Source organism: Elephas maximus, chromosome 10 (assembly GCF_024166365.1).
Source record: "Elephas maximus indicus isolate mEleMax1 chromosome 10, mEleMax1 primary haplotype, whole genome shotgun sequence".
In the NCBI taxonomy this organism is placed as follows: domain Eukaryota; kingdom Metazoa; phylum Chordata; class Mammalia; order Proboscidea; family Elephantidae; genus Elephas; species Elephas maximus.
In genome coordinates, this window is record NC_064828.1 from 83,706,229 (window position 1) to 83,724,404 (window position 18,176).

The 18,176-nt window shown below is 37.3% G+C and overlaps 1 protein-coding gene across 5 annotated transcripts in view; it reads left to right on the top strand.

Moving 5' to 3' along the window:
- The window catches only part of PCNX1 (pecanex 1), a 184,340-nt gene that overhangs the window by 37,823 nt on the left and 128,341 nt on the right, over window positions 1-18,176 (top strand). For all 5 annotated transcript variants that reach the window (XM_049897946.1, XM_049897948.1, XM_049897947.1 and 2 more), the window contains exon 3: window positions 11,285-11,390. In XM_049897946.1, the coding sequence (XP_049753903.1) occupies window positions 11,285-11,390 (106 nt within the window). The remainder of the gene's footprint in view (window positions 1-11,284; window positions 11,391-18,176) is intronic.

Below are 18,176 nucleotides of genomic sequence, written 5' to 3' on the forward strand. Positions count from 1 at the left end.
GAAGTCCTTCTCCAGAAACTGGTCCCCTCTGATAACATGTCCGTACATGAGACGAACTCTTGCCATTTTCACTGCTAAGGAGCATTCTGGCTGTACTTCTCAAATTTGTTTGTTCTTCTCGCAGGCATGGTATATTCACTGTTTTTTTACCAAGACCGTAATTCAAAGGCATCAATTCTTTTATCTTCCTTATTCATTCTCCAGTTTTTGCATGCATATGAGGTGATCGAAAATATCGTGGCTTGAGTCAGGTACACTTTAGTCCTGAAAGTGACATCCTTGCTTAACACTTTAAATAGGTCTTTTGCAGCAGATTTTCCCAGTGCTATACATTTTTTTTTTTTATAACTTTTATTAAGCTTCAAGTGAACGTTTACAAATCCAATCAGTCTGTCACATATAAGTTTACATACATCTCACTCCCTACTCCCACTTGCTCTCCCCCTCTTGAGTCAGCCCTTTCAGTCTCTCCTTTCTTGACAATTTTGCCGGCTTCCCTCTCTCTCTATCCTCCCATCCCCCCTCCAGACAAGAGTTGCCAACACACTCTCAAGTGTCCACCTGATATAATTAGCTCACTCTTCATCAGCGTCTCTCTCCCACCCACTGACCAGTCCCTTTCATGTCTGATGAGTTGTCTTCGGGGATGGTTCCTGTCCTGTGCCGACAGAAGGTCTGGGGAGCATGGCCGCCGGGATTCCTCTAGTCTCAGTCAGACCATTAAGTTTGGTCTTTTTATGAGAATTTGGGGTCTGTATCCCACTGATCTCCTGCTCCCTCAGGGGTCCTCTGCTGTGCTCCCTGTCAGGGCAGTCATCGATTGTGGCTGGGCACCAACTCGTTCTTCTGGTCTCAGGATGATGTAGGTCTCTGGTTCATGTGGCCCTTTCTGTCTCTTGGGCTCTTAGTTGTCGTGTGGCCTTGGTGTTCTTCATTCTCCTTTGATCCAGGTGGGTTGAGACCAATTGATGCATCTTAGATGGCCGCTTGTTAGCATTTAAGACCCCAGACGCCACATTTCAAAGTGGGATGCAGAATGATTTCATAATAGAATTATTTTGCCAATTGACTTAGAAGTCCCCGCAAACCATTTTCCCCAGACCCCCGCGCTTGCTCCGCTGACCTTTGAAGCATTCATTTTATCCTGGAAACTTCTTTGCTTTTGGTCCAGTCCAATTGAGCTGACCTTCCATGTATTGAGTGTTGTCTTTCCCTTCACCTAAAGCAGTTCTTACCTACTGATTAATCAATAAAAAACCCTCTCCCACCCTCCCTCCCTCCCCGCCTTGTAACCACAAAAGTATGTGTTCTTCTCAGGTTTCCTGTTTCTCAAGATCTTATAGTAGTGGTCTTATACAATATTTGTCCTTTTGCCTCTGACTCATTTCGCTCAGCATAATGCCTTCCAGGTTCCTCCATGTTATGAAATGTTTCAGATTCGTCACTGTTCTTTATCGATGCGTAGTATTCCATTGTGTGAATATACCACAATTTATTTACCCATTCATCCGTTGATGGACACCTTGGTTGCTTCCAGCTTTTTGCTATTGTAAACAGAGCTGCAATAAACATGGGTGTGCATATATCTGTTTGAATGAAGGCTCTTGTATCTCTAGGGTATATTCCCAGGAGTGGGATTTCTGGGTTGTATGGTAGTTCTATTTCTAACTTTTTAAGAAAACGCCAGATAGATTTCCAAAGTGGTTGTACGATTTTACATTCCCACCAGCAGTGTATGAGAGTTCCAATCTCTCTGCAGCCTCTCCAACATTTATTATTTTGTGTTATTTGGATTAATGCCAGCCTTGCTGGTGTGAGATGGAATCTCATCGTAGTTTTAATTTGCATTTCTCTAATGGCTAATGATCGAGAGCATTTTCTCATGTATCTGTTGGCTGCCTGAATATCTTCTTTAGTGAAATGTGTGTTCATATCCTTTGCCCACTTCTTGATTGGGTTGTTTATCTTTTTGTGGTTGAGTTTTGACAGAATCATGTAGATTTTAGAGATCAGGCACTGGTCGGAGATGTCATAGCTGAAAATTCTTTCCCAGTCTGTAAGTGGTCTTTTTACTCTTTGGAGAAGTCTTTAGATGAGCATAGGTGTTTGATTTTTAGGAGCTCCCAGTTATCGGGTTTCTCTACATCATTTTTGGTAATGTTTTGTATTCTGTTTATACCTTGTATTAGGGCTCCTAGGGTTGTCCCAATTTTTTCTTCCATGATCTTTATCGTTTTAGTCTTTATGTTTAGGTCTTTGATCCACTTGGAGTTAGTTTTTGTGCATGGTGTGAGGTATGGGTCCTGTTTGATTTTTTTGCAAATGGATATCCAGTTATGCCAGCACCATTTGTTAAAAAGGCTATCTTTTCCCCAATTAATTGACACTGGTCCTTTGTCAAATATCAGCTGCTCATACGTGGATGGATCTATGTCTGGATTCTCAATTCTGTTCCATTGGTCTGTGTGCCTGTTGTTGTACCAGTACCAGGCTGTTTTGACTACTGTGGCTGTATAATAGGTTCTGAAGTCAGGTAAAGTGAGGCCTCCCACTTTCTTCTTCTTTTTCAGTAGTGCTTTGCTTATCCGGGGCTTCTTTCCCTTCCATATGAAATTGGTGATTTGTTTCTCTATCCCCTTAAAATATGACATTGGAATTTGGATCGGAAGTGCGTTAAATGTATAGATGGCTTTTGGTAGAATAGACATTTTTACTACGTTAAGTCTTCCTATCCATGAGCAAGGTATGTTTTTCCACTTAAGTATGTCCTTTTGAATTTCTCGTAGTAGAGCTTTGTAGTTTTCTTTGTATAGGTCTTTTACATCCTTGGTAAGATTTATTCCTAAGTATCTTATCTTCTTGGGGGCTACTGTGAATGGTATTGATTTGGTTATCTCCTCTTCGGTGTTCTTTTTGTTCATGTAGAGGAATCCAAGTGATTTTTGTATGTTTATTTTATAGCCAGAGACTCTGCCAAACTCTTCTATTAGTTTCAGTAGTTTTCTGGAGGATTCCTTAGGGTTTTCTGTGTATATAATCATGTCATCAGCAAATAGTGATAACTTTACTTCTTCCTTGCCAATCCGGATACCTTTTATTTCTTTGTCTAGCCTAATTGCCCTGGCTAGGACTTCCAGCATGATGTTAAATAAGAGCGGTGATAAAGGGCATCCTTGTCTGGTTCCCGTTCTCAAGGGAAATGCTTTCAGGTTCTCTCCATTTAGAGTGATATTGGCTGTTGGCTTTGCATAGATGCCCTTTATTATGTTGAGGAATTTTCCTTCAATTCCTATTTTGGTGAGAGTTTTTATCATGAATGGGTGTTGGACTTTGTGCCTTTTCTGCATCAATTGATAAGATCATGTGGTTTTTGTCTTTTGTTTTCTTTATGTGATGGATTACATTAATGGTTTTTCTGATATTAAACCAGCCTTGCATACCTGGTATAAATCCCACTTGATCAGGGTGAATTATTTTTTTGATGTGTTGTTGGATTCTATTGGCTAGAATTTTGTTGAGGATTTTTGCATCTATGTTCATGAGGGATATAGGTCTATCATTTTCTTTTTTTGTAATGTCTTTACCTGGTTTTGGTATCAGGGAGATGGTGGCTTCATAGAATGAGTTGGGTAGTATTCCGTCATTTTCTATGCTTTGGAATACCTTCAGAAGTAGTGGTGTTAACTCTTCTCTGAAAGTTTGGTAGAACTCTGCAGGGAAGCCGTCCGGGCCAGGGCTTTTTTTTGTTGGGAGTTTTTTGATTACCGTTTCAATCTCTTTTTTTGTTATGGGTCTATTTAGTTGTTCTACTTCTGAATGTGTTAGTTTAGGTAGGTAGTGTTTTTCCAGGAATTCATCCATTTCTTCTAGGTTTTCAAATTTGTTAGAGTACAATTTTTCATAATAATCTGAAATGATTCTTTTAATTTCATTTGGTTCTGTTGTGATGTGGTCCTTCTCGTTTCTTATTCAGGTTATTTGTTTCCTTTCCTGTATTTCTTTAGTCAGTCTAGCCAATGGTTTATCAATTTTGTTAATTTTTTCAAAGAACCAGCTTTTGGCTTTGTTAATTCTTTTAATTGTTTTTCTGTTCTCTAATTCATTTAGTTCAGCTCTAATTTTTATTGTTTGTTTTCTTCTGGTGCCTGATGGATTCTTTTGTTGCTCACTTTCTATTTGTTCAAGTTGTAGGGACAGTTCTCTGATCTTGGCTCTTTCTTCTTTTTGTATGTGTGCATTTATTGATATAAATTGGCCTCTGAGCACTGCTTTTGCTGTGTCCCAGAGGTTTTGATAGGAAGTATTTTCATTCTCATTGCTTTCTAAGAATTTCCTTATTCCCTCCTGGATGTCTTCTATAACCCAGTCTTTTTTCAGGAGAGTATTGTTCATTTTCCAAGTATTTGATTTCTTTTCCCTAGTTTTTCTGTTATTGATCTCTAGTTTTATTGCCTTGTGGTCTGAGAAGATGCTTTGTAATATTTCGATGTTTTGGGCTCTGCAAAGGTTTGTTTTATGACCTAATATGTGGTCTATTCTAGAGAATGTTCCATGTGCACTAGAAAAAAAAGTATATTTTGCAGCAGTTGGATGGAGAGTTCTGTATAAGTCAATGAGGTCAAGTTGGTTGATTGTTGTAAGTAGATCTTCCGTGTCTCTATTGAGCTTCTTACTGGATGTCCTGTCCTTCTCCGAAAGGGGTGTGTTGAAGTCTCCTACTATAATTGTGGAGGTGTCTATCTCACTTTTCAATTCTGTTAAAATTTGATTTATGTATCTTGCAGCCCTGTCATTGGGTGCATAAATATTTAATATGGTTATGTCTTCCTGATCAATTGTCCCTTTTATCATTATATAGTGTCCTTCTTTATCCTTTGTGGTGGATTTAAGTCTAAAGTCTATTTTGTCAGAAATTAATATTGCTACTCCTCTTCTTTTTTGCTTATTGTTTGCTTGATATACTTTTTTCCATCCTTTGAGTTTTAGTTTGTTTGTGTCTCTAAGTCTAAGGTGTGTCTCTTGTAGGCAGCATATAGATGGATCGTGTTTCTTTATCCAGTCCGTGACTCTCTGTCTCTTTATTGGTGCATTTAGTCCATTTACATTCAGGGTAATTATAGATAAATAAGTTTTTAGTTCTGTCATTTTGATGCCTTTTTATGTGTGTTGTTGACAATTTCATTTTTCCACTTACTTTTTTCTGCTGAGGCGTTTTTCTTAGTAAATTGTGAGATCCTCATTTTCATGGTGTTTGACTTTATGCTAGTTGAGTCGTTACGTTTTTCTTGGCTTTTATCTTGAGTTATAGACTTGTTATACCTTTTTGTGGTTACCTTATTATTTACCCCTATTTTTCTAAGTAAAAACCTAACTTGTATTGTTCTATATCATCTTGTATCACTCTCCATCTGGCAGTTCAATGCCTCCTGTATTTAGTCCCTCTTTTTGATTATTGTGATCTTTTACCTATTGACTTCCATGATTCCCTGTTATGTGTATTTTTTTTTTAATTAATCTTAATTTGTTTGTTTTTGTGCTTTCCCTATTTGAGTTGATATCAGGACATTCTGTTTTGTGACCTTGTGTTGATATCTGATATTATTGGTTCTCTGACCAAACAATATCCTTTAGTATTTCTTATAGCTTTGGTTTGGTTTTTGCAAATTCTCTACACTTGTGTTTGTCTGTAAATATCTTAATTTCGCCTTCATATTTCAGAGAGAGTTTTGCTGGATATATGATCCTTGGCTGGCAGTTTTTCTCCTTCAGTGTTCTGTATATGTTGTCCCATTCCTTCTTGCCTGCATGGTTTCTGCTGAGTAGTCTGAACTTATTCTTATTGATTCTCCCTTGAAGGAAACCTTTCTTTTCTCCCTGGCTGCTTTTAAAATTTTCTGTTTATCTTTGGTTTTGGTGAGTTTGATGATAATATGTCTTGGTGTTTTTCTTTTTGTGTCAATCTTAAATGGGGTTCGATGAGCATCTTGGATAGATATCCTTTCGTCTTTCATGATGTCAGGGAAGTTTTGTGTCAGGAGTTCTTCAACTATTTTCTCTGTGTTTTCTGTCCCCCCTCCCTGTTCTGGGACTCCAGTCACCCGCAGGTTATCCTTCTTGATAGAGTCCCACATAATTCTTAGGGTTTCTTCATTTTTTTAAATTCTTTTATCTGATTTTTTTTCAGCTATGTTGGTATTGATTCCCTGGTCCTCCAGATGTCCCAGTCTGCATTCTAATTGCTCGAGTCTGCTCCTCTGACTTCCTATTGTGTTGTCTAATTCTGTAATTTTATTGTTAATCTTTTGGATTTCTACATGTTGTCTCTCTATTTTTTTTAATATACATTGATTTCTTGACTGCTGCTTCCATGGGTTTTGATTGTGGGTCCCGTAAAATGAAATCATTGATAGTTTCAGTATTTTCTCTCTTCATCATGATGTTGCTTATTGGTCCAGTTGTGAAGATTTTTGTGTTCTTTATGTTGAGGTGTAATCCATACTGAAGGCTGTGGTCTTTGATCTTCATCAGTAAGTGCTTAAAGTTCTCTTTGCTTTCAGCAAGCAGGGTTGTGTCATCTGCATATTGAAGATTGTTAATGAGTCTTCCTCCAATCCTGATGCCACATTCTTCATATAGTCCACCTTCTCAGATTATATGCTCAGCATACAGGTTGAATAAGAATGGTGAAAGGATACACACATCTTTCCTGATTTTAAACTACACAGTATCCACTTGTTCTGTTCCAGTGACTGCTTCTTGGCTATGTACAGGTTCTGCATGAGCACAATTAAGTGTTCTGGAATTCCCATTTTTTGCAATGTTATCCATAATTTTCTATGATTCACACAGTCAGATGCCTTTGCATAGACGATTACACACAGGTAAACATCTTTCCGGTATTCTCTGATATAAGCCGAGATCCATCTGATATCAGCAGTGATGTCCCTCGTTCCATGTCCTCTTCTGAATCTGGCTTGAATTTCTGGCAATTCTCTGTTGATGTACTGCTGCAAGTGTTTTGAAGTATCTTCAGTATAATTTTACTTGTGTGTGATATCAATTGATACTATTTGATAATTTCCACATTCTTTTGGATCAACCTTTCTTGGGAATGAGCACAAATATGGATCTCTTCCAGTCCGTTAGATAAATCTAAATTTTATTAAAAAGTTAGACAAAACTACTTTTATTGGATTTATCAAATAATTTTATAGTTTTTCTGCCAGTGTATTTTTTTTTTGAATAATTACATTTTCTGTTTTTCTCTCTTTGTATTTAACAACCTCATTAAACTCTGTCATTAATGATACTGCTTTATGGGTATTTCTTGATTTTCTATAAATGATGGCAGTTTTTTTTCTTATTTCTATTTCTTACAAGTCATGTTTTACTTTTTTATTGCCTGTGATTTCTGGTACATTGCTAAATTGAAATAGTGTTGGTGAACATCTTCACCTTTTTTATAAACTTAAAGGGAATGATTTTAAGTTTCAGCATTATTAAGATATCTGTTGTAGGTTTTTGGTTTTGACATTTCCTTTTCTCCAGCCTCCCGCTTGTGTCTTACATCCTGTCCTGAGAGAAAGAAATGAACGAGAAAATATAAACGATTTTATTTCCAGACCCTATCTCTGGCTTGGTACAGTATAAACTGTCAGTTTGTTGCATGAGTGAATGGCAGTTGTAGGACTACTGGAGCCTTATGGTTTTCATTGGCCTCTCTTTTATGTGGTGCCACAGTTAAAAAATGTCTTTGTTCTTTAGTTTAAACCTTTATTTTAGGGGATGAGTCAAAGTCATTAATGTTTGTATTACGTTTATAATGTTTCTATGAAGGAAATTAGCACATTGTATTTTAGGATTTGAATACACATATTTAGGAGACAGACCATATTTTCTCTTTCTTCATGGCAGTAATGCTTGGAATATTATAAGTTGGGATTAACTTAAACTATATGCAGGTGAGTAATAGACTAAATATTCTGAGGAAGATTTATCTACTCATACTATTATGAACATCATTATGATCTAGATTATATTTGTAAATTTAGTATTGTAATGGTGCTGGGAAGTTTCTGATAAAAGCCTAAGAAGTTTAATGATACTAATAATTAACAAGTTTGTTCGTGACATCTCCTCTGTAATTCAGATTAGCCCCTGCTGCTTTTCTGCCTTTCCCTGTACCTGGTATTTTTTTTTTTAACAGGTGGGGAAGTTAAGGCATAAAGGTAGAGGTCCTCTGAATTTGGTGTATTGCTTACTGCAGTAGACCACTTTGCTTCTGTGAGAATTGTAAACCACTATACTTTCCAGGTATGTTCTGAAATCTCAGTTGCTGAAAACCTGCAAGTCTTGCTAAAAAAGAAAATGCTTTCTCAGCCATTTTATATGTTAACTATGGCTTGGCTAAAAGTTTTGCTTCTGAATTTGTGAGGAAGAGAGAGGTAAATGAAGTTTGCTGAAGAATTTTTAATACAAGTAGCCATCCATTTTAGCCCATCTTTTTTGTTTCCTTAGTATCTCCTTTCTTTCCACTCTTGATGTTGACTATTGACCATTAATTCTAGATGTGTGGTTTTCAGCTGGGGATGTCCCCCAGGGAACATTTGGCACTGTCTGAAGACATTTTTGCTTGTTACAACTGGGGAGACTGCTACTGGCATCTGGTGGGTAGAGGCTAGGGATGCTGCCAAATAACCCTACAATGCACAGGGCAGGCCCCCCAACAATTGTATGGCCCAAAATGTTTTGAACTGGAGAGGACTTCATTGTCTTATTTGTTGAAAGGCAGTGTGGTTTGTTAGAAAGAATTTGGAGTTGTACAGACCTGGTGTTCAAATCTTGTCTCAGTCCTTACTAATTATATGTAACGTACGTTCAGGAATATGGGGGAAAAAGAAATAACAAATAATAATAACACGTTGAAGAGTGCTGAGTTAAGTATTATTTTCAACAGTCCCACCTGGCCTCCATGGGCTATTTCTATAATTTGTAAAAGCCTTTAAAACTCTTGAACAGAAACACTTTCCTTCATTATAATACATAACAACAAATGGAACTTGTTTCATGATCTTTACTAAATAATAGCTATACCACTGAATCAGTTTATATTGCTCATTCCTCTGAGATTTTAGGCAGATATTTATACTTTCTGATTTTTAACTTTTTAATCTGTAAAATGAGGCATGTATTTAAATCATAGATTTTAGGGAAGATGTCATAAAATGCAAATAAAGCACATACCTCTATGACTGGAACTTAAGTATTCAGTAAATATTTGTTTTTATTTATTAATAACAATGCTTTACACTCAGATTATAATCATTTGGACTTGCTATCAGAAGTGACGTATAAAACTAGGCAAGATTGTCCCTCAGTTGATGAATGGATAAACAAAATATGGTACATCCATACAGTCTATTATTCGGGATAAAAAGGAATAAAGTACTGATACATGCTACAACATGGATGGATTTTGAAAACATGATGTTAGATCAAAGAAGCCAGTCATGAAAGACCACATATTATATGATTCCATTTATATGAAATGTTCAAAATAGGCAAACTTGTAAAGACAGAAATTAAATCAGTGGTTTCTTAGGACTGGAGGTGGGGGAGTTGGGAGGGCCTGGGGAGTGATAGCTAAAGGGTACAGGGTTTCTTTTTGAAGTGATGGAAATATTCTGTACTTGTTTTTTTTTTTTTTTTTGACTGTGGTAATAGTTGCATGTATCTGTGAATATACTAAAAACTCTAGAATTGTACTCCTTAAAATAGGTGAATTTTACGGTATGTAAATTATCAATAAAGCTGTTAATATATTTAAAAACAAAAAGCTAGGCAAGATGAGGACTCTCTCCTTTCTGTGGTGTTGTGTATTTTATTACTTAATCTTCACCTTGTCCATCTTTTGATCTTATGGAATCTGATTTAGAGAATGCATCCCAGTGAATATAATAATAATATTGCTGGTTATCACCACTTCATTGTGGTTGTAGCTTCCTCTCTATGCACATTCAAGATTTTTTCAGTTTATAAGGATGTTTCTCATTCTGGCCTGAATAACTTGTATGAGTTAAAACAGGCAACAAATGATCATATTGCATTCTTCTCATACATGGGCATTTAAACTCTGACTTAGCCATCAAAGTTCTAGCATATTCTGTTTTTATAAATGGATAGCAAGTTAGAAAGCTATTTTCCCATATTGGACATTAATTAGCTAATTAAAGTCAATGGCCCTAGAGTTAGGAATCCATTATGCAAACAAGGATATTATGATTATGAGACCGTAAGTAATAAAAACACACTGGAATTCAAACTGCTTTAGTGATAAGTACTTAAATGAAAGGTATGCTTGCAAGCAAATTCTGTTTTGCCCATTTCTTTTGATTGCAGCTGTCAGAATACCGAACTTAAACCGGCTTAAGGGATTTATGGCTCACATTACCTAAAAGCCTGCGTGTGAAGGATATTTTCAAATGTGGCAGGCTGTGGAGTTCCTAACAATCACTTTATGGATGGCCCTCTCTACATCTTTTCTTGCAGCCAGGCTCCACTGTTTTGCATTAGTTGACTTCTTAGGCTCTCCCCTAGTGGTTGTAAGATGGCTGCAGCACCTCCAGGCCTTACATCTTACTGTCGCCAGTAAAAATAGAGAACTTTCCTCTCTCAGCAGTGGAACACTCCTGGCCTCGTGTGTTAGGTTGTATGTATGCACTAATCCCTATGGCCTGAAAAATGGAATATGCTGATTGACTTTGGCCAGTCAGCATTACCAAAAACCATATGAGAGTCTGGGATGAGGTGGTTCACCAGAAAAAGTTTGGGTTGCTTTTTCATGCAGCTCAGACTGTCTACTCTGGCAGAGTCATATCTGATTACTTTCTGCTTTTGTATTTGGATAATTTCTCTTTCTCTGTTGGAGTTGTTCTGTGGCACATATCATGAAATATTTATTATGCTATAATTGTTGTTAAGGCCAGTTTCTAATGTTGAATTAGGTGACTACAGTTTGGGATAAGAGAGTTTTTCAGTATTTTCAAGTAGTGACATGATTATAAAATAGTTCAGATTATCAGACCAGGGCTCCATCAGACTTAAGAGTGAAGAATGATTATTAATTACTTTTTTTTTTTTTTTTAGCTGTTTGCCATATTAAAAGTCATTACCTCTTAGTATTATAGAAAAATTACAATAACTTAAGAAAATAATAAATAAAAAAAAAGTCACTGATGCCAGAGTGACAGCTATTCTTTTTTTCCTCATTTTTTTCCCCCCACAGTGATCCTGGTGGAGGGATTGAAATGTCTGAATTCATTCGAGAGGCCACACCCCCAGTTGGTTGCAGTTCAAGAAATTCTTATGCTGGTCTAGACCCAAGCAACCAGGTAAGAACCTGGACTATTCCACATTGCCTTTTCCCTCCTCCTGAGGATGGTCCCAGGTAATCTCATGTCTGTAGCCATCAGTTGATGTTTGGGTTTATCATTTTTTTAATTTTTTATTAATAACATCTTTTATAATATTCTTATTTTTAACTGACTTTCTACATTAATTAAGTACGTTTTTGCTGAGCACATATCACATGCTTCTTGCTTGGGCGTGTAGTTTTGAGCAAGACAGTTATGGCCAGTGCCCTTATGAATCTTAGTGTATAGCTTGGGCCTGCTCATTTACCTTCACCTCATCCTTGTTTTTGAGGGGTAGATGTCTGTGGTTTAAACATGGCAAAGAAGTGAAATAACTTGCACAAAATCTCACAGTGCTCAAGGTGTTGATGGCAGACCTAGAAGTAGAATACAAATCTGCTTTTGCCAATTTTTTTTGGTTTTAAGAAAGAAACATTTATTTTCTGATAGTCTAGTAGGCTACAAGTACAAATTCAGGGTATCCGCTCCAGGGGAAGGTTTTCTTTCTCTGTTGTGCTTTTGCCAATTTTAATGTCTGTCTGCTGTGTAACTTTTAAGATAGTAACTCTGAAAATACTATCTCAGAACTTGGCTCAAGTCTGCTATACTCATTCTCTCCTACCTCACCTGGGCCTTTGCTGCTCCAATTCTCTTACTCATTCTAAAGTAACTCCCTTATTGAATTCGTCTCATTAACTCTTTTCAAACACCTTCCACACGAATCAAAGCCCCAGTTATTCCTGCTTGCTTTCTCTGCACGTGATCTCACTAGTGAGAGTAAAGCTGTATAAGAGTGTGATGGTAAGCGTGTGAGAAATTTTAGAAGTCTCCTCATAGTAGAACTTTAGATCACTATGAGTTTTAGTGTCATTGTTTTAGCCCTTTCATCATAGGGAGGAAGAAACAGCTGATTTATATCAGAATTGAGGCTGACCCTCACCTTGTTGCCCCTTTCTGTTGCAGACGGAGTACTTATTTATGGTATTCATTTAGTACTTTTTTGGTGTGTGATGATATGTAGCAGTTTATAAGTCTCTACAGAATAGTCTTCCTCTTTTGTCTACTGCCGAGTATACTGCCTTATGCACAGCGGACTTTCAGTTAATGATTGCTGATTATCTTTGTGTAGATAAAGATTTAACAAATGAGTAAGCTGTTAGTTGCTGTTGAGTCAGTTCTGACTCACGGTGACGCGTGTGTTCAGAGTAGAAATTGCTTCATAGGGTTTTCAAGGCTGTGACCTTTCAGATGTGGACCACCAGGCCTATCTTCGGAGGCATCTCTGGTGGGTTCGAACCACCAACCTTTTAGCTAGTAGTCGAGTACTTAACTGTTTTTGCCATCCAGGGCCTCTAGCACCTAATTCTCCTAACACGTCCTGTTTGTTGTTACACTGTCTACATTGTTAGCCCTGTGCTATCTAAGAACAATACTATGAAAAGACACCATATTTTATGAATTAAAATCTTGAACTGGGTCTTGTTTTCCTAGTGTATTTTGTTAGAAGATTTGCCTCTATTTAAGTTGCTTTTCATGGTTTAAACTTTAAGTGATTTTTGAATTTTGGTAATAGCTTTAGTTACAATTAATTGTAATATAGAACAGATAAAAAAAATTTTTTTTTTAAATCTGTTCTATATTATAAAAAAAAAAAAATTTTTTTTATAGGTCCTTTAAATTATCTTACAGGGTGGTTGTGAGTCAGAGCCAACTCGACAGTGACAAGTTTAGGTTTCGTTTTTTTTTATTTTCCCAAACAAGCAGATGGAGTGAGACATGATTTCAAGTTAAAGAAAAACAACAAAAAAACATTGTGGAAAATGGTGGTGACTTATTAATTAGGTTGATACTTTGATTTTTTTTTATTTCACTTTTTACAATGCCAGTTTGAAGAAAGTGTTACTATCCTTGATTGTATTTTTTGTTGGCCTTATATTTTTCTCAGTTTCCTTTTTAGAGAACAAGGTGACGTAATCCTTAAATATAGTTACACATTTTGTATTCTTAATCAACCCTGTCTTCTTCTTCTTATTGACAAGTATAGGCAATGTCAGATTACCCACCAGAAAGCCTGCATTTTTCTAATCTTTTGGAGAGCCACACTTTTTAAAATTTTTTTCAGTAGAACAGGTGAAAGAGCACAGCAGTGGCCACCCACTTTTGGAGACTCTGCCCTTGGCATTGTGTCTATTGGAGCTTACCCTACTTGTTTCAGGAGAGAGTCCCATCTTGAATGTAATTAATGCGTGTGCATACATAAATGTATATATATAAAAGCAACCCTGTTGCCGTCTAGTCGATTCCGACTCATAGTGCCCCTATAGGACAGAGTAGAACTGACCCATAGGGTTTCCAGGGAGCACCTGGTGGATTTGAACTGCTGACCTTTTGGTTAGCAGCCGTAGCTATTAACCACTACGTCACCAGGGTTTCCACAGAAATGTATAGCATATCTATTTTGGTTTTCCTTAAAACAGTAACTTTTGAATAAAAATGGGCAAATACCGAAGGCTGCTGTGCTACTTGGGTTTTGATGTTTTAGTTTTATACTGTTTATGACAAAAGAAATGATTGACATAATTACTGTTAACCCTTTAGGGAAGCTGAAGTGAAGGAGTCAGGCTTTTTGTGTATTGGCAGTGGTGTTACTGATAAAGACATACCGTTGTTTCATGAACATATTATATGGCAGTTATCATACATTGTCATCATTATTTGTTTATGTAAATGTCTTCTGTACTAGGTAGTGAGCTCCTTGAATACATTGGCTATGTTTTAGTCATTATTATTCTTTTCTTCTTGCCAACTCTGTCCTTCTTCAGTCCTTCTGTTCTTTATTTCCCCTCCTTTACTCTTTTCCCTTTATTTTCCTCTCCCTTTTGTCAATTGTCTTCCTATTCAACAACAACAGCATTCAAGGCATTTTAATTGGTCTAGGGTGTGGAGTGGGTCTTAGCACCATAGAGTTTGCAGACTCATAGTAGATGCGATATAAGTAACGAAAGGTATAGGTGTGATTAAGGTTACCAAGGAAATCTAAGTACAAGATACAAAGTAATAATTACTAGAGGAATGGTACAGAAAAAGGGCTAATGATTTCAAAGGAGACAATAATTATTTCCAGTTAGAGAGAGGCAAGGCTTCATGGAGGAGGTGACCTTGCCTGATATGTTGTCTAGTTGGGAGTAATGTCTTTCTTCTCTGACACCCATAATCCCTCCTAGATCTTTTCTATGGCATTTGTCAAAGAGAAAACGCAGTAGACTGTTTTAGTTTGTATAAACCACTTAAAAAATTTCACCTCCACATGTCTGAAGACACACTTTTTGGTTTATTTTTTCTTTTCTAAATGTGTTCATTTTTACAAAATTTAACAAATAAGGGTAAGCAAAAAGAGGAGCTGAACAAAAGCATCCATAAAAAAGAACAGAATCATACAAAATGTCCTCAAAAAAAGTTTTTAAACAAAGTGGGTTTATAGTGTGTATACTCTTTGGAACTTGATTCTCTTTATTGAATATATCATGAGCATATTAATGTGATTAATAGTGCCATAAAAACCGAAACCAAACACGTTGCCGTCAAGTCGATTCCAACTCATAGTGACCCTGTTTAGTAAATGGCATATTCAGTGTGGGGATTCTACCAGTTGCTGAGTAAGTCTATGCCACTTACACATTCTGGAACGGAAGATATTGCGACAGGATGGGTTTGGGGACTGCTGGACCCACTCTGAGCAGCCTTGGTGGCACAGTGGTTAAAGTGCTTGGCTGCTAACCAGAAGGTTGGCGATTCAGACCTACTAGCCGCTCCGCAGGAGACAGATGTGGCAGTCTGCTTCCATAAAAATATACAGCCCTGGAAACCTTATGGGGCAGTTCTGCTCTGTCCTTTAGGGTCGCTGTGAGTCAGAATCAAATTGACGGCTGTGGGTTTGGTTTGAGTTTTGGTTGGATGCACTGTGAGTCAGACCTGAGCTAAAACTCTACTGATCACCTGATCTCCATACATCCCTACTGTGACTGGCGGACCACAGTCGGAGGTGGTCTCCTGAGAGCAGTGTTTAGGTCTCCTTAGGAGTAGTGTCAGTTCGGACCCGGTGGTTAAGTAATCCCTGAAAAGTCTAATTATTTCCTTTTCTCCAGTGAACAGTCACCCTGGTAAAAGTCCATAGACCCCTTTGGGGAAAGCTGGGAGAAAGATTAACAGTATAAATTTTTGGCAGTGTAGCAGGGGTTCTTTCTCAAGGGGACCCAACCTCCCCTTCATTGAAGGGGTTGTGGGTCTGTAAACTGGCTCAAGTCTGGCAATTAATTGAGCCACTGCGACTCTGTTTTTGTGATTCAAGTTAGACTTCTGTTCACTTAACCTAGAACTCTTCAATTTATGCAGATCAAATCAATATTTAGTAGGCTTTCTGTCTGTTTCACTCCCAGGGACGTCATGATCAATTAAGCCAACACCATAGTCTTTTAGAGCTAGATTATTCTAATTACTGCTTCAACTCTGCTGTCTACCACAGAAACCATGCCCACCTTGTCTTTGGCGATTAAATGCTGCTTTTCCCCTGCCACCTGGGATCCAGTTACCCCCATTGCATTTAGATTTCCCAATTCAGTGTCAGCATTTTCCACTATAATATTTGACCTACAGAGAAGAGCAATCACAGTGCTATTTAAGGATGCTGGCGCTTCCTTCACAAATTTATTTCTCATGGTTGTGGTGAAAGACACGTTCTCTGGACACTCCCAGGGTAGGTGGGTGGGCCTGACATGATAAATCCATTCTAACATTCTGATTTCTCTAGGCTTTGGATACTTTTTTCTACAGTATACCAAGGCAGTTCTGGCATTTCAGCTTTATTTAGTGCAGGCTACATTTTGGTCCATGTTTCAGCCAACCAAGGAAACAGGCTGTGACACTTAGGGAATGCATTGCATTCCTTTATTTGGATGTACTATAGTTTATATGCTCATTCTCCTGTTGTTTCACATGTAAATACTTATTCATACCCACTCATGATTTCTTTATATTTTGGGGGATGGGGAATGAAACTTAAATAATACAGAAAAGCATGAAGAATAAAACCTAATCACCCATTGTATCAGTTAAAAATGCTTTTGTTAGGGAGTAATAAAATATTCAGCTAATTGCAACTTAAAGAAATGGGAGTTTATGTTTGTCACCTAAGTCTGGAGGTGGTGGTGGGCATTTATAAAGCAGCTCTCTACTGCTAAAGCTCTGGGTTTGTCCTTCCACAGTTCTCTTGGCTTTTTCCTTAAGGTTGCAGGATGAGCACAATTGCTTCAATCATGACTCTTGAGGAGTAAGAATCACACTAAAGTATAGGGCAGACAGATCCTCCCTGGTCCTTTTCTTCTCAGGCATGGAAAAGCCCTTTCCTGAGGCCTTCCAGCAGACTCTCCCGCCCATTCTTTGGCCAGAACTGAGTCATATACCTGCCTCTAGACAAGGGACCGGGCTTGCTTCTCATAGATGAAAAGACACGTGCCCAGTATCGGAACAAAATGGGAAGCCTGTTAGAGGAAGAAGAAGGGAACATTTGAGGTCGTGATCAAATGATGACCACTATAACCTCATTCAAAAAATATTTTTAAGTTTAAATTTCTAGAAAGATGTGCATAGAGCAGTGCTGTCTTTGTTTGCTTGTCTTTGAATTTCTGTGTGGGAACTTATGTGTTTGTTTATTCTAGTAGAAAAGTAACTTAATTCAGTTCTGTAACTTGTCTAGCAAGTGTGGTAGGAAGAAAACTTCATTTTGCAGCAAAACAAAATGCTCTTTGGCTTTTTTCCTTCTGGCTAATTGCAGTGCTTTTTATGGCTAATTGAAAGCAGACATGAAAAACTAGGAGAATCAAGTTTAATAAACAATTCAAAAAATATTGCAAAGCTTACTTTTTGTTGGCTACATTACGAGGTTATTAATAGTTTCAGCTATTATGTGTATGTCTATTTTTACTTAGCTCTTCACTGATATAACATATGCAGCATGGTGCACAAGTGCTAAGTGCAGAGCTCAGTAAATTTTTGCATATGTATACATGTTGCCTTCAAGTTGATTCCGACTCATAGCGACCTTATAGGACAGACCAAAACTGATCCATAGGGTTTCCAAGGAGCAGCTGGTGGATTCAAATGCAGACATTTTGGTTAGCGGGCAAGCTTTTAACCACACTTACGCGGTTTGCATCCAGATCAAAAAAGTTCCTCATGGCCCTTCAAAGTTAATATTAATCTATATTGTAAGCAATTTTATGTCGTATTAAAAAAAAAAATTTTTTTTTTTTTTTATACTTCAGTTAAATTGAATCAATGAAAGGAAAGACTTGGTAACATATTAAGTATTATATGAATGCTCTTTATTTTATCTTGTTGTTGTTAGTTGCCATGAAGTCAGTTCTGACTCTTGGTGACCACGTGTGTGCAGAGTAGAACTGCTCCATAGAGTCTGCAAACCTGTGACCTTTTAGAAGTAGATCGCTGGGCCTGTCTTTCAAAACCGTCTGGGTGGATTCAGATTTTATCTTAAGAATCTGAATTTGCCTGTTTTCTTCTTTCAGTCTCTTAAAAATTGTTACTGAGATTTACTGCCTTAGTAACTGCCATGTTGTTATATTTGGTTTTCTTGATGTGCTCATGGAATTTGTTGTATTTGTTTATATGATCTTTATGGTGATATAATAAATGATGGCTTTGAAATTTTAGGGAAATGTTATACCATCTAAAAGGTCTGCAGTCAGATTT